At 41.0% G+C, this 13,058-nt stretch overlaps 1 protein-coding gene across 6 annotated transcripts in view; it reads left to right on the forward strand.

Moving 5' to 3' along the window:
- The first annotated feature begins 1,756 nt into the window (after window positions 1–1,756).
- Window positions 1,757–13,058, forward strand: part of LOC135499015 (protein couch potato-like) — a 145,477-nt gene continuing 134,175 nt past the window's right edge. For all 6 annotated transcript variants that reach the window (XM_064789620.1, XM_064789626.1, XM_064789625.1 and 3 more), the window contains exon 1: window positions 1,757–2,048. In XM_064789620.1, coding sequence (XP_064645690.1) covers window positions 1,947–2,048 — 102 coding nt within the window. In that variant the 5' untranslated portion in view covers window positions 1,757–1,946. The remainder of the gene's footprint in view (window positions 2,049–13,058) is intronic.

Below are 13,058 nucleotides of genomic sequence, written 5' to 3' on the forward strand. Positions count from 1 at the left end.
CCGAGGAAGGTCTTTCACCATAAGCTTGGTCGATAGTGCCGATTGGATGGTCATTCGCATGTCATAGTCAAGTAAAGACAGGCCAGGTGTATGGCTCTTTCAAATGACCCGTGCCCGCACCGAATAACCCGATATCTTTGCAAATATCTCTCAATACTTCGACTTTTGCACGCAGAACCCAACATTTTCAACAAAGAATTCGAGCATCAAAGGTGCTTTTATCTCCGAAGAAAATGTTTCATTTGGTGAAAGAAAATGTGTTCTCTCTTTGCGTGACATCTGCCTTGTCAACTTGATTGACGCGTCATGTAATGCCAATTAAATTAATTCTTGAATTGATATTATTCCAGTATACAGTGTATGTATTCGCATATAGGAAAGGAAATACATGTACATGTACATAGGTTTTGATTTTGGATAAGATTTTCCAATGATTTTGGAATTAGAGTTTCCGAAATCAAAGTTTGTATCCAGCGAGAACGCGCATGATTGTGATTAACCTTATAACTTGTCAATGACAGCTAAGGTCAGGCCAAACTGAAAAAGTTCGGAGGACTAGTAAAAAAACGTAGAGGCCCAAAATTACGATGTATATTCTCAACATTGTTGATTGATGACATCGCGGACTTATGATTATATAAACATGTTTATATACTCCGTAATGACACTGATAATCAAGAGTGGCAGCTTTTGAAGCGGGACGTTAATTCTGACCAGTACTTTAATGTTCGCAAGGGTGCAGAACACCTTACTCAATAGTTCTGCTGTCGGGCGCGGCAAATTTCCGTTACCACTGTGTCCGGAGTGTTGTCCGGGCTGAGCGCGCTTCACTTCATTCCCGGGGCTCAGTCCTTAGTTCAACTCGCAACTTCTAGACGGCGCTGCGAAGATATTAAAAAATTGCTCTTGGATTGAGAGGCAAAAATCAATAACAAATGCGTGAGGACAAAAAAATTAAACGGCTTATAATCTGTTTAGAAAAAGGAAACGCTCGCTCCGTTCGTTCACTTATTCCAAGTTTCTTCTGGAGAAAAATGAAGATATTATGATGTTTTTCTTCAAAATTGATATGTTGAAATGGCTCATTGAAAAAAAACATATCAATTCTTGAATGTTACCCCTTGACGCATCCTGAACCTCGTGGTCTCCCTTAAACCCAGCTTGGGTATCTTGATTACACTCCGGACGCAGTGGACCGGCTTCGTCCCTCACCATAAGGAGATCCTATTAGGATGACGCAATGGACTGCCCTGGGAGTATAATCTTGATAAGATGCAAAAACGTTGGTGGTCAAGATGCCTTGATCATTAAAGATGTGGCAACTCTGTTCGTTCCAAACAAACTTGACTTGAATTTTGGGAATATGATTATCAGTTAAATGTTGTATTTAAAAACGGATGCAATAATTAAGTGAACTTTTCTATTCTCGAGAGAAAGTAATTAAACAAACTCATACTGGTGTTGAAATGTTTTTCCACGCAATGACAAGCAATCTATCAAACTCTGGTTGCCTATGACAACGGAAGCCATTTCACCACAGGTATACCATTCCTCAGTCTTCACTACACAATTCATCAATATATTTTGGAACACTCTATAACACTATTATTCAAATTAGCACAACAATAGCTTGAGGTCAGGGGTCGCGAAGTGTCACGCATGACAAGAGTCCCTCTTCTATGTGACGTCACAGTCGCAATGTTAGAATAACAAAAGGCGACCACTGTAGTGAGAAATACAGTGGAGTCTCGCACATTCTGCATTTCGCACTCAGCGCGTTCACACATGCGGCTAGGAGCAAAATTTACTAGTTAATTTCGAGGATCATTTATTTAGCTATATACTTTTCCAAGGACTTTTTGATATTATACCCAAGGACTGCGTACAGTCCTTTCAGGAGTAAGGATTTTTGACCACGTGGGATTTGACAATCTAGAATTTTGAAGATGACGACCCTCAATAACCAGGTCCAATCTGGGCTTAATACGGAAGCGGCGATGACTCTCTCCCAAAGCATGGATTCTGTAAATGCAGTTTCGGAAGAAGAGGTAACTAACATTTTAAAAAATCCACTTTTTGTGTCATTTTTTGCATTTGCTGCTTACTAGTTTCAATACACATAGCGCGAGTTCTTGTGTGTGTATACATACAGTAACGCTATACAATGTATCCGGTTAGTTGGTACATGTAGTTGTCGGTTATTCGATTTTGTGACGGGGTATGCCAAATTCGGTGTCTTCGTACGCGAAATTGGTTTGGGTTACGAACAAAACGGTACCAGCTTCTAAATCGTTATAATCTGAATTTTCAATAGATATTTTCAAAATTGTTGTGGGTTTTGTAGTTTTGGATAAAACGCTCTTTGAACCGGTGACACTTTGCAATCAAGGCGACGCGCCATGTGCTTTTCTTTAGCTTACCTGCAAGGTGTAATGTAATGGAATGAACGCAAAAATGGTCCACTTCATTCCTGTGTCCTTCTCAGAGTATAAAGTCCTTAAACTTAATATTTTAGACCAAGAATGATATTTTCAAGTGGAACATGTCAGACTTCTTATATTTAGTCTTGGGCTACAGGAGGCCAGGTTATATTGGTTTAGTTACTGGCTTCTATGTGTGTATATTGTGTACATCTTGTACAGGGTTGACAACTGACTAACTGGGACAGGTGGTTCGAGATCTTAGTTTACCTTCACAACTGGTGCTGAAGGCAGCTTTTAGTTAATATGGGATGCACTAAGATTTCATAGCTTGTAATAATGGCCTTGTGAAGGTACTGTAGATGCTATCAAATTGAAGTGACCATTTTCGCTAGTGGGGAAAAATACGGACCTTGTGGTGAACGAAGAAGGAGTCAGCTTTGTAAAAGTTTGGAGGCTGACCATAGTCCTCTTTTCACAAACAAGAAACGCCATCAAATCTTAAGCAGGGAAAAATGCGGACTGTAATGTAAGTCCTGATAAAAGCGAGTAACCTTTTTAGACCAGTATACTATGCATATACCTTTCCTGTCATTTGCAAGTACAGTAGAACCTCTCTATTAAGGACACCCTTGGGACTGCAGTGCTGTCCTTAATAGAGAGGTTTCCTGATTAGAGAGGTCAAATTGAATGGATACACACAATTTGGGACCAAAACTAGTGTCCTTAATTGAGAGGTTGTCTTCAATTGAGAGGTTGTCCTTAATAGAGAGGTGTCCGCTTAGGGGGGGTTCCACTGTAAGTCCTAATAAAAGTGGGTAACCTTTTTAGAACAGTATACTTTGCATATAACCTTTCCTGTCATTTGCAAGTACGGTGGAACCTCCCTTAGCGGACACCTCTATATTAAGAACAACCTCTCAATTAAGGACACTATGTTTTGTCCCAAATTGGTTGTTCCATTCAATTCGACCTCTCTAATCAGCACACCTCTTTATTAAGGACAGCACTTGTCAGTCTCGAGGGTGTCCTTAATAGAGAGGCTCTACTGTATACATCCAGAGGCATGCCCATAGTTATAATCAGTTGGAAGTCAAAGTCTAGAAGTTGCTAATAGGATAATTAGCCTTGGCATTGATTAGGAAATTGACCGTAGTATTAGCTGTCTGTTGAAATTGGTGTCTTTCTGAATTTGAAAGGCACTTTTGGGTTTTACCGATAAAATGTCCATTGGTGTTGAGCATTTGGAAATGCCCAAGCACTGGGTAGGCAAAAAGCGACCCATAATTTCAATGTGTGACAACATGAAAAGTGGCCTATTCCTTGATGCAATTCCATGTGATGTTTAGCAATAGCTGTGAATTCGGTATTTTCTATTGTCCTTCCATTCCCTTCAGGGCTCTCTCTGACCTCCGCCTCCACATGTTCTACCAAATTCATCACAAAAGAAGCAGTTGAATCATTAAAAACTGCTGGTGATAATATCAAAATACTCGGCATAGTTTGTGGTACCTTGTCTCCCAGAATGTGATATTCCTGGTCCTCCACAACAAATATTTCTTTTGAAGAAATATCGCTGTCAGAAATACCTGTTTTCAGTTGTGTTTAGTTGAAGATAATTTGGCACTTCCTGCGTTGCTATTGTCCCCGGCCTCCTTTGGGATGGAGTTCTTCACAAGGGGCAGAGCGCAAAGGAGGAAGTTGTGGCCCTCTGGTGCTTCAGTGGTTGGCTGGTCCAACACGTGCTGTTGCGGTTCTGAACTGTACTGGCCAAATATAACATGCATTGTTGCATGTAGCACTTGATATTCTACAGGTATTGTTGACTTTTTGTCAGTGGCAGGATGAGAATTTGACTGCAGCGCTGTGAGACAAAAAGTGCTCCAACTCAAGTTTTTCCGAGTACCAGTACTGTTACACAGTAAAAAGGACAAGATTCTGAATACAACATAAAAAATACTACAATGTATGTAGAATTTAGGCCTATGTTTATCCGCAAGAAATACATTCATACCTCGTTTAGAAACAAGATTTTCCGGGGACTAACATTTGGTATATTGTTCATAATCCGCTTTCTCTGGGTCTCTAAGAAGATTATTGAAATACTATTGTTGATTTAAAGCCTTGGGGTCCTAAACCGTCCGTGGTCTACATGTATATGCTGTCTAGTATTTGCGAGTTTCGGTTTAAAACTGAATTATTAAAATGAGAAGGGGACTAATTATGAATGTATTGTTGAATAATCAGTATTGAAAATTTTATCTCAGCATAGCAGTGTGTCTTGGTGCGCCAAAAATAGTTTTTGTCTGTTATCCGTATATTCCCATACTTTGGTATGGTTGTGCTCTCCCACATGAATTTTTAAATCATAAGGGGTTAAAGGGGTAAACCGTTGGTATTTAGCGGTGGGCTTTGGAAAATAGAAGTGCGGTGACATGCACAATGATCTCGTGCTGTAGTTATGCATGCAAAGTTCCTGAAACTTGGTATCTGAAGTATCTGTCCACAAAACAGGATTGTTGAAATCTATATTCAGTTCGTAAAACCTCAGTACAAGTTCAAATTCCAGAATTTATGACGAACATAGGCCTTTAAGAAGGCTTGAGTAGTACTAATGATAATTTCTTGTGCTGAGAATACATGTTCAGTAGAACCTCTCTTAGCGGACACCTCTCTAATATGGACAACCTCTCTAATAAGGACACTAGTTTTGGTCCCAAATTGGTTATTTCCATTCAATTTGACCTCTCTAATCAGGACACCTCTTTATTAAGGACAGCACTTGTCAGTCTCGAGGGTGTCCTTAATAGAGAGGTTCTACTGTATATTTGAATATCTGAACAGACATTGTTCTTGTAAATTTCTATGCCATTACAGTTGTGGGCACAACGCATAAAGCGTAATTAAGTTAGTTGGTGAATAAACTGGTTTGATTCGAGGCTTTCAATATAATACAATACACATTCTCTTGAAATTCAGAAAGAACCAAGAACTAATGAAGTATACTGGTCAGAAGTAATGTCATCAACTGTGTTGTTGGAGTCTTCAAAAGAAATTACAGTGGAACCTCCCTTAGTGGACACCTCTCTATTAAGGACAACCTCTCTATTAAGGACAACCTCTATTAGCGACACTTGTTTTGGTCCAAAATTGGATGTTTCCATTCAGTTTGACCTCTCTTATCAGGACGCCTTCTATTAAAGACAGCTCTTGTCATTCCCATGGGTGTCCTTAATAGAGAGGTTCTACTGTTTGTTGTGTTGGTCTGTTAAATAAATTTCTTCAAGCATCATTTCCATCACATAGAGAGAAAACTGCACTGTCAAGATTGTATAGTAGTGAGTTCTAACATAGCGATTTTCACTGTATCACCTACCCTCTGATATCTCAAAGTGCTTTACATCGCAAACATATTTACCAGCCTATCCAGAAAACTTCCTGGAGAACCAAGGGCAGCCACAATCTGGCGCAGGCAAGGGCATTTCTGGTCTGTTGCGTGTTGCAAAATGGCACCGGCCTGGTAACGAACCTGGGACCTCCCGATCACAAGGCCGACCCACCTACGTTGTGCCACTGCGCGCCTGTGCTTTTGGAACCAAGGGTTGCCGCAATCTAGCGCAAACAAGGACATTTCTGGTCTGTTGCGTGTTGCAAAGTGGTACCGGCCTGGTAACGAACCTGGGACCACTCAATCACACAAGGCTGACCCCAAGATATGTTGTGCCACCGGGCTCCTTTGCTTGTAGATTTATTTTCCATTGCTGGCCAATATGGAACTGCAGTTGAGGCAAGATAATTTAGGAACCTCTGTATAGTGAAAGTACAGTAGAACCTCTCCTCGGGACTGACAAGAGCTGTCCTTAATAGAGAGGTGTCCTGATTAGAGAGGTCAAATTGAATGGAAATAACCAATTTGGGACCAAAACTAGTGTCCTTAATAGAGACGTTGTTGTCCTTATTAGAGAGGTGTCCACTAAGAGAGGTTCTACTGTGATGGTTAAAATATCATATGTGTGCAAAATACTCATCTGATGTAACTCACATATGCACCTGAATGTATCACATGTGCTCTCAGTTATTTTCAATCATTCAATCAGAATTTGTTTGAATTGTCATCTGTCAAGTGTTTGATATAATTTATAGAACATCTGTGCCATGACTCCATGCATCAGAACTATGCATATGTGAAGGTAATTGCATGTGATCGGCAGTATTTTAGCGACAGTATTCATCACTGTCACCTGATTAGCCAATATTCTGGAATGAGTTTACAATCTCAATCATACCCCAAAGAAATGTCATCAATTCAAGTAATAAGTGCCATTGTTCAATGGATTTATAGTGGGATGCAATCAAACCGTGTCATTTCCGAAGAGGGACTGAAAATCTTGACTAAACTTTTTATAAACTTTAACCCTTGGCTGACAACCTAAACTACTAATTTGATAGGTCTAACACTGGGACACCCTGTAGCACACACCATATGCTGTGTGTGCCACTGCAGCACTTTCAATGACAATTATGCGATCGTATTACATAATAAAAGAGTAAATAATATGCCGTCTGTACGCACTGTGATTAGAGAGTTCACTAATGTAATTGGCTATTAATTACCAAAACATTTTTATTGCAGATGACGGTTTAATGTTGTCCAATGTTTGATAGAGACAGGTTGAAGGTGATTTTTTTGTTCGAAATAGATTTGGTTACTTACCTCTCTAATAAGGACACTAGTTTGGGTCCCAAATTGGTTATTTCCATTCAATTTGACCTCTCTAATCAGGACACCTCTTTATTAAGGACAGCACTTGTCAGTCCCGAGGGTGTCCTTAATAGAGAGGTTCTACTGTATTTTGAATTAAAAATTCGCTGATATAGAATAAAGTCAAGTAGTTTTAGTATCTGCAATCAATTGTTCATCAAGTATTACCATCACATCTCTTGTATTGCACAAAATTCACAAAGGATTCGTGTTTGCTGAATGGCTGTGTCGTCTGTTAAAGCGAACTGGAACCGCCAAGCCAGTTCGTATGACCTCGTTTTCATTTCCCGCGTATCGGGTGATCAGAACGAGGCATGAATGAAACATGGCGCCTAGCTGTCAATCATTCAGTGACGTCACTACTATGGAATTTACTACGAACATTCATGAATGAAAGATCGCATGACTCACGTGATTCTCACATGATTCTCAATAATAACAAATTGAACTGCGCATGCTCGGGCACTGGGGGCGGAGCTACAAATCTGAACTCGACTTTCTCGGGCGGTGAAAGTCGAAAAGTTGAATAAATCGCTCGGCGGTTCCAGTTCGCTTTAAGTTAGGTTTGTCTTTTTTTTAAAAATGAATGAAGCGGTGGGATGGATGAAGCGCCCGTACCGTTCCCCTTAATTGTTTTATTCAATTTCAAAGCCAATTTTCATGAATAATTGATTGCGTTGTACACATTTTCTGGCGTGATTAGGCATAATTTGTGATAATGCGGTATTCTGTGCCAGCCATGTGAAAAAAGTTGTGATGAAAATTGTGACTTTGGATATTAGAGAGTTTACAAAATTATCGACTGTAACTAACAATATTCAGACATTTCTTCTTCTGTCTTAGGAATTTTTGATATGCTCCCCGGACAGTCAGTACGTTTGGCAATACTCTGCCTTTAAAAACGTCATCCCCTCAAAACGGTTAAAACTATGTTTTTATCGTCAAGTGCCGTAAACGGTTTCGATCTTTCTTGACTCACATTTCCCCGCATTTAGCATTCTGTGTCTGTGCGTCCCCACCACAGACTTAAGTGTCGTAATTTAATACAAACAAAAACACTACTCATTTCGTATTCTCGGCACACGTTCGCTGCCTGTGGAATACAAGGACTGAGCTGTCGCGTTTCGCGTCAATTAAACATTTTAATTATTTAGATCGGAGTTGAAAAATTGCTGGAGACAATTTGCATGTGCTATTTTGCTGCAGAGAGAACAGAGTTTTATCCATTCTCTACCCTTTTGGGGACCACCACTGATAGCAGAAAATATTGGCCAAGAAGAAACGTTGTTGGCGAGCTCAGTGTGATAAAGTTACGTATTCAGTGGTTTTCTTGAGGGAGTTTGTCCTAAAAGGGATGCATCGTTCGTATATATTTGGCTGCAGTTTGAATTTACAGTTGAAACTCTCTATTATGGAGGCCCTCGGGACTGACAAGTGCTGTCCTTAATAGAGAGGTGTCCTGATTATAGAGGTCAAAGTGAAAGGAAACAACCAATTTGGGCCAAAACTAGTGTCCTTAATGGAGAGGTTGTCCTTAATAGAGAGGTTGTCCTTAATAGAGAGGTTGTCCTTAATAGAGAGGTGTCCGCTAAGGGAGGTTCTACTGTATTTTGAATAGAGAACGCAGTCGCTTTCCACTCTCTTTTGGCAACGACCTCTGACAGCAAAAAATATTGTCAGAGAAGAAATGTCATGGTGAAGCTGTAATGTATTCTGTAGTTTTCGTAAGAGAGTTTGTTCTTAAAGGGTCACACCGTTTGTTTTTATTGGTGGCACAGGAAAATAGAAAGTGCAGTTATACACAATGCCGTAGGGCAGTTATCATTCATGCAAATTTGCTGAAACATGGTATTTATTGTGTTTGATTATCTGTCTCTACAACAGCAATGTTGATATTTGGTACATGTACATACATTTTGTATTGACACATTTGGACATTTTCAAATTCAATTACGAATTTTTAATGAACGATATGAGCCTTTAAGGGTTAAACGTCTGCTATTCCTGCAGATGATTAGAAGATTGACACTGTCTAATGCCCGAGTTGGCGAAGCATTGGACAGGAGTAAGCTAGGATCGATCAACCTGCGTCTCTGAGGACCAAGCGTCCACCCGTCTTCCTTGGATACAGAGTTCATCTGGTGGCTGTACTATAAGCGTACAGGCAAGGTGGTCGGATGACTTTGACCATAAGCAGGGATTTGCATGAATCTTGCTTCGGTCATGAAGCCAACCTTTCCTCTCAATGCCATGAGGTTTTGGCCAACATTTCAGCTCCTCCCGAGCGGTTTTGGTGAGACAATCAAAATGTCTGTGGCCAAAAATTAAGCATTTATGCATTAGCTGATGATACCTTCTAGGACCTATGGCTAGCTTGGGTGGGGTGCAATTGATAAATCGATTTAGGTGTCGGTGCTTCGGTCATGAAGCCAACCTTTCCTCTCAATGCTATGAGGTTTTGGCCAACATTTCAGCTCCACCCGGGCGGTTTTGGTGAGACAATCAAAATATCTTTGGCCAGAAATTAAGCATTTATGCATTAGCGAATGATACCTACTAGGACCTATGGCTAGCTTGGGTGGGGTACAATTGATAAATCGATTTAGGTGTCGGTGCTTCGGTCATGAAGCCAACCTTTCCTCTCAATGCAATGAGGTTTTTGCTAACATTTCAGCTCCACCCGGGCGGTTTTGGTGAGACAATCAAAATGTCTTTGGCCAGAAATTAAGCATTTATGCATTAGCTAATGATACCTTCTAGGACCTATGGCTAGCTTGGGTGGGGTGCAATTGATAAATCGATTTAGGTGTCGGTGCTTCTGTCATGAAGCCAACCTTTCCTCTCAATGCTATGAGGTTTTGGCTAACATTTCAGCTCCTCCCGAGCGGTTTTGGTGAGACAATCAAAATGTCTTTGGCCAAAAATTAAGCATTTATGCATAAGCTGGTGATACCTTCTAGGACCTATGGCTAGCTTGGGTGGGGTGTAATTGATAAGTGGATCAGGTGTATGAGCTTGCTTACTTTCTTGATGACAGCATAATCTGGGCAAAAACTGTCCTCAAACTTACACAATTGTTAAAACTCATTTCCCAGATATTTTACCTATTACTAGCCGAGCCGATATTCAATTCTTTGTGATACTACTAGCTAGAGGCTGCTAGGGTACAATAGCTAATGATTTAACTGTAGGCTCAAACATAGCATTAGCTATGAGTGTGCAGTGTAGTGTGTACGTGGTGTGTGCTATGGATTTTTACCTAGCTCATGCATAATACATGCGTAGCGTCACTTCATGTACACTCTATTAGGTTTCATTTGTTCCATGCTGGACAAATTCTGAAATTTTCTGTCGCAGATGCAAATTTTCTGGCGTGCGAATTTGAAAGTTATCGGAGCCAGTTTGGCCTTTGGCATTGGAAAATCTAAAAGGCGACCAGAGTGGGCACAAAGCAATTTTTGAGGGCACTGACTCCATGGCAGTGGTGACATATTGGTTGAATACGAAACCTGCCAGATTTTCAAATGGAAAATTAAAATTGGATTTTGACTGCAAGGGGTAAGAGCATGTTCACTCTTGGCTGCCTACTCAGGCAGAATTTCCACCGTAGCATCAATGTTGCAGGTCACAGCAATAAATGTCCCTCGTTTGCGACCGCTTCAGTGACTATAACATGGTTTAAATATGTACACACCTTTCCAAGTAAACTTGTCATATAAAAACGTCCCTATGGACGGAAGAGAACCTGTCTCTCCTAAATGAAAAATCCATCCAATCGCTAAAGCTCCATCTCGGGCTACCAACCCTGTCCCCTTGGAGCCAATTATGGACTCTGGGATTCTCGTGTTGCAATTTTATTAACCATTTGCCCGATTGCTCTCGGAGCTATGGACATCTCTTAAAAGTATTGACTTTGCAGAATTAACTTCTGAGAGGTCCACTGGGGGTACATGTTTCTTCCTCCCTCTCTGTTGGGAATATCTCTGTACAATATTATAAAAGTCACCTCTGGCCAGAGTTTTCGTTATTTGATATAATAATAATAGTACGAGTCTTATATAGCGCAGTATCCAACCATTAACTGGCCGCTCAAAGCGCTTGATAGGCCTCTTTAAAAAGCTAATGTTTCAGTTGTCCCTTGAAAGATAAGAGAGCTGCAGTTCCTAACAGTTGAAGGAAGTTTGTTCCACAGCTGAGGGGCTCCAATTGAAAATGCTCTACCACCGACTGACATGACATTGGTCTTTGGGATAGACAGAAGAACGGCCGATGAAGAGCGCAGAGTTCGAGAAACGGTATGAACGGTGAGAAGTTCTGAAAGATATTGGGGAGCAAGTTGGTGAAGACACTTGTAAGTAAGAAGGAGAACCTTGTACTTGATGCGCTGTTGGTTACTTCATCCCTGTGACACTGTTTGGGAGCTGTCAATTTCAGGTATCAGGGCCTTCTCGTGGCATTCGCAGCGATAGTTTAGTCATAAAAAACTCCCTTATCCAGTCTGTGACACTCTTTTTTGGGTCTGTCGTTCTGGTGTTCAGGAATTTATAGGTAGCTAGGTATTCAGTAGAACCTCTCTATTAAGGACACCCTCGGGACTGACAAGTGCTGTCCTTAATAAAGAGGTGTCCTGATTAGAGAGGTCAAATTGAATGGAAATAACCAATTTGGGACCAAAACTAGTGTCCTTAATAGAAAGGTTGTCCTTATTAGAGAGGTGTCCGCTAAGAGAGGTTCTACCATTGAGTTTGGTCAACTACAGAACTGAAAAAGCCGGATGCATATACAGTACCACTGGATCTGTCCCTGTGAAACTTTTTTTGATCCGTCAATGGTTTTCAGTTACTTCACGTATAGTGACGGGTGGCTTATACAGTAGAACCTCCCTTAGTGGACACCTCTTTATTAGGGACAACCTCTCTATCAAGGACACTAGTTTTGGTCCCAAATTGGTCATTTCCATTCAATTTGACCTCTCTAATCGGGACACCTCTCTATTATGGACAGCACTAGTCAGTCCAAAGGGTGTCCTTAATAGAGAGGTTCTACTGTAGTTTGGTCAAAGCTGTTTGCGTTGAGTTCACCACTCCACAGATCGCACAGAATCTTGCTCGGCTGACCTCGTAGATAAATCAAAACACCAATTGAATTTCTCGCAGCGGCATCTCCGAGAGACAACGACTACCACATTGAGAATTTTATTAGGCTAATCGGCGATGATGTAGCGGGTATTCGAGCCACGTTCAATAGTAGGTGGTATCCGTCTCTGGGGGGAAAACCGAACAACTATACAACAGTTAATGTGTTTGTTGTGGTATTGTACATCAGAACATACAGTAGAACCTCTCTTAGCCGACACCTCTCTAATAAGGACAACCTCTCTATTAAGGACACTAGTTTTGGTCCCAAATTGGTTATTTCCATTCAATTTGACCTCTCTAATCAGGACACCTCTCTATTAAGAACAGCACTTGTCAGTCCCGAGGGTGTCCTTAATAGAGAGGTTCGACTGTAGTATACTTAGAGGACGTTTTAACCAACTCTGTTCTGTTCGAAGTTAAAAGCACCATCTTTGTAAGGCTGGAGTTGTATAGGATTCACGTTGGTTATATCGGATTCACGTTGTCACTCGTCGAGAGTTCAAACGAACTTCGTACGAGCGATACAATGCCCTTACTGCTGCTCAGTCATATCAACCAGGTGATGCATCAACAAGTCATACGCGGGTTTCCGAATGGAGCCCTATTGTCCACGAGTTATCAGGCCGAGTCTGGCTGACCGATCTGCACCGAACTTATTTACAGGGAATCAGAAGGTTCATTTTCACCGCCGGAGAAAATGTAAGAAGTAGGCCGAAGTAAGTTGGTGGCGCAAAGTCC

This window comes from Lineus longissimus, chromosome 14 (genome assembly GCF_910592395.1).
Source record: "Lineus longissimus chromosome 14, tnLinLong1.2, whole genome shotgun sequence".
NCBI lineage: Eukaryota > Metazoa > Nemertea > Pilidiophora > Heteronemertea > Lineidae > Lineus > Lineus longissimus.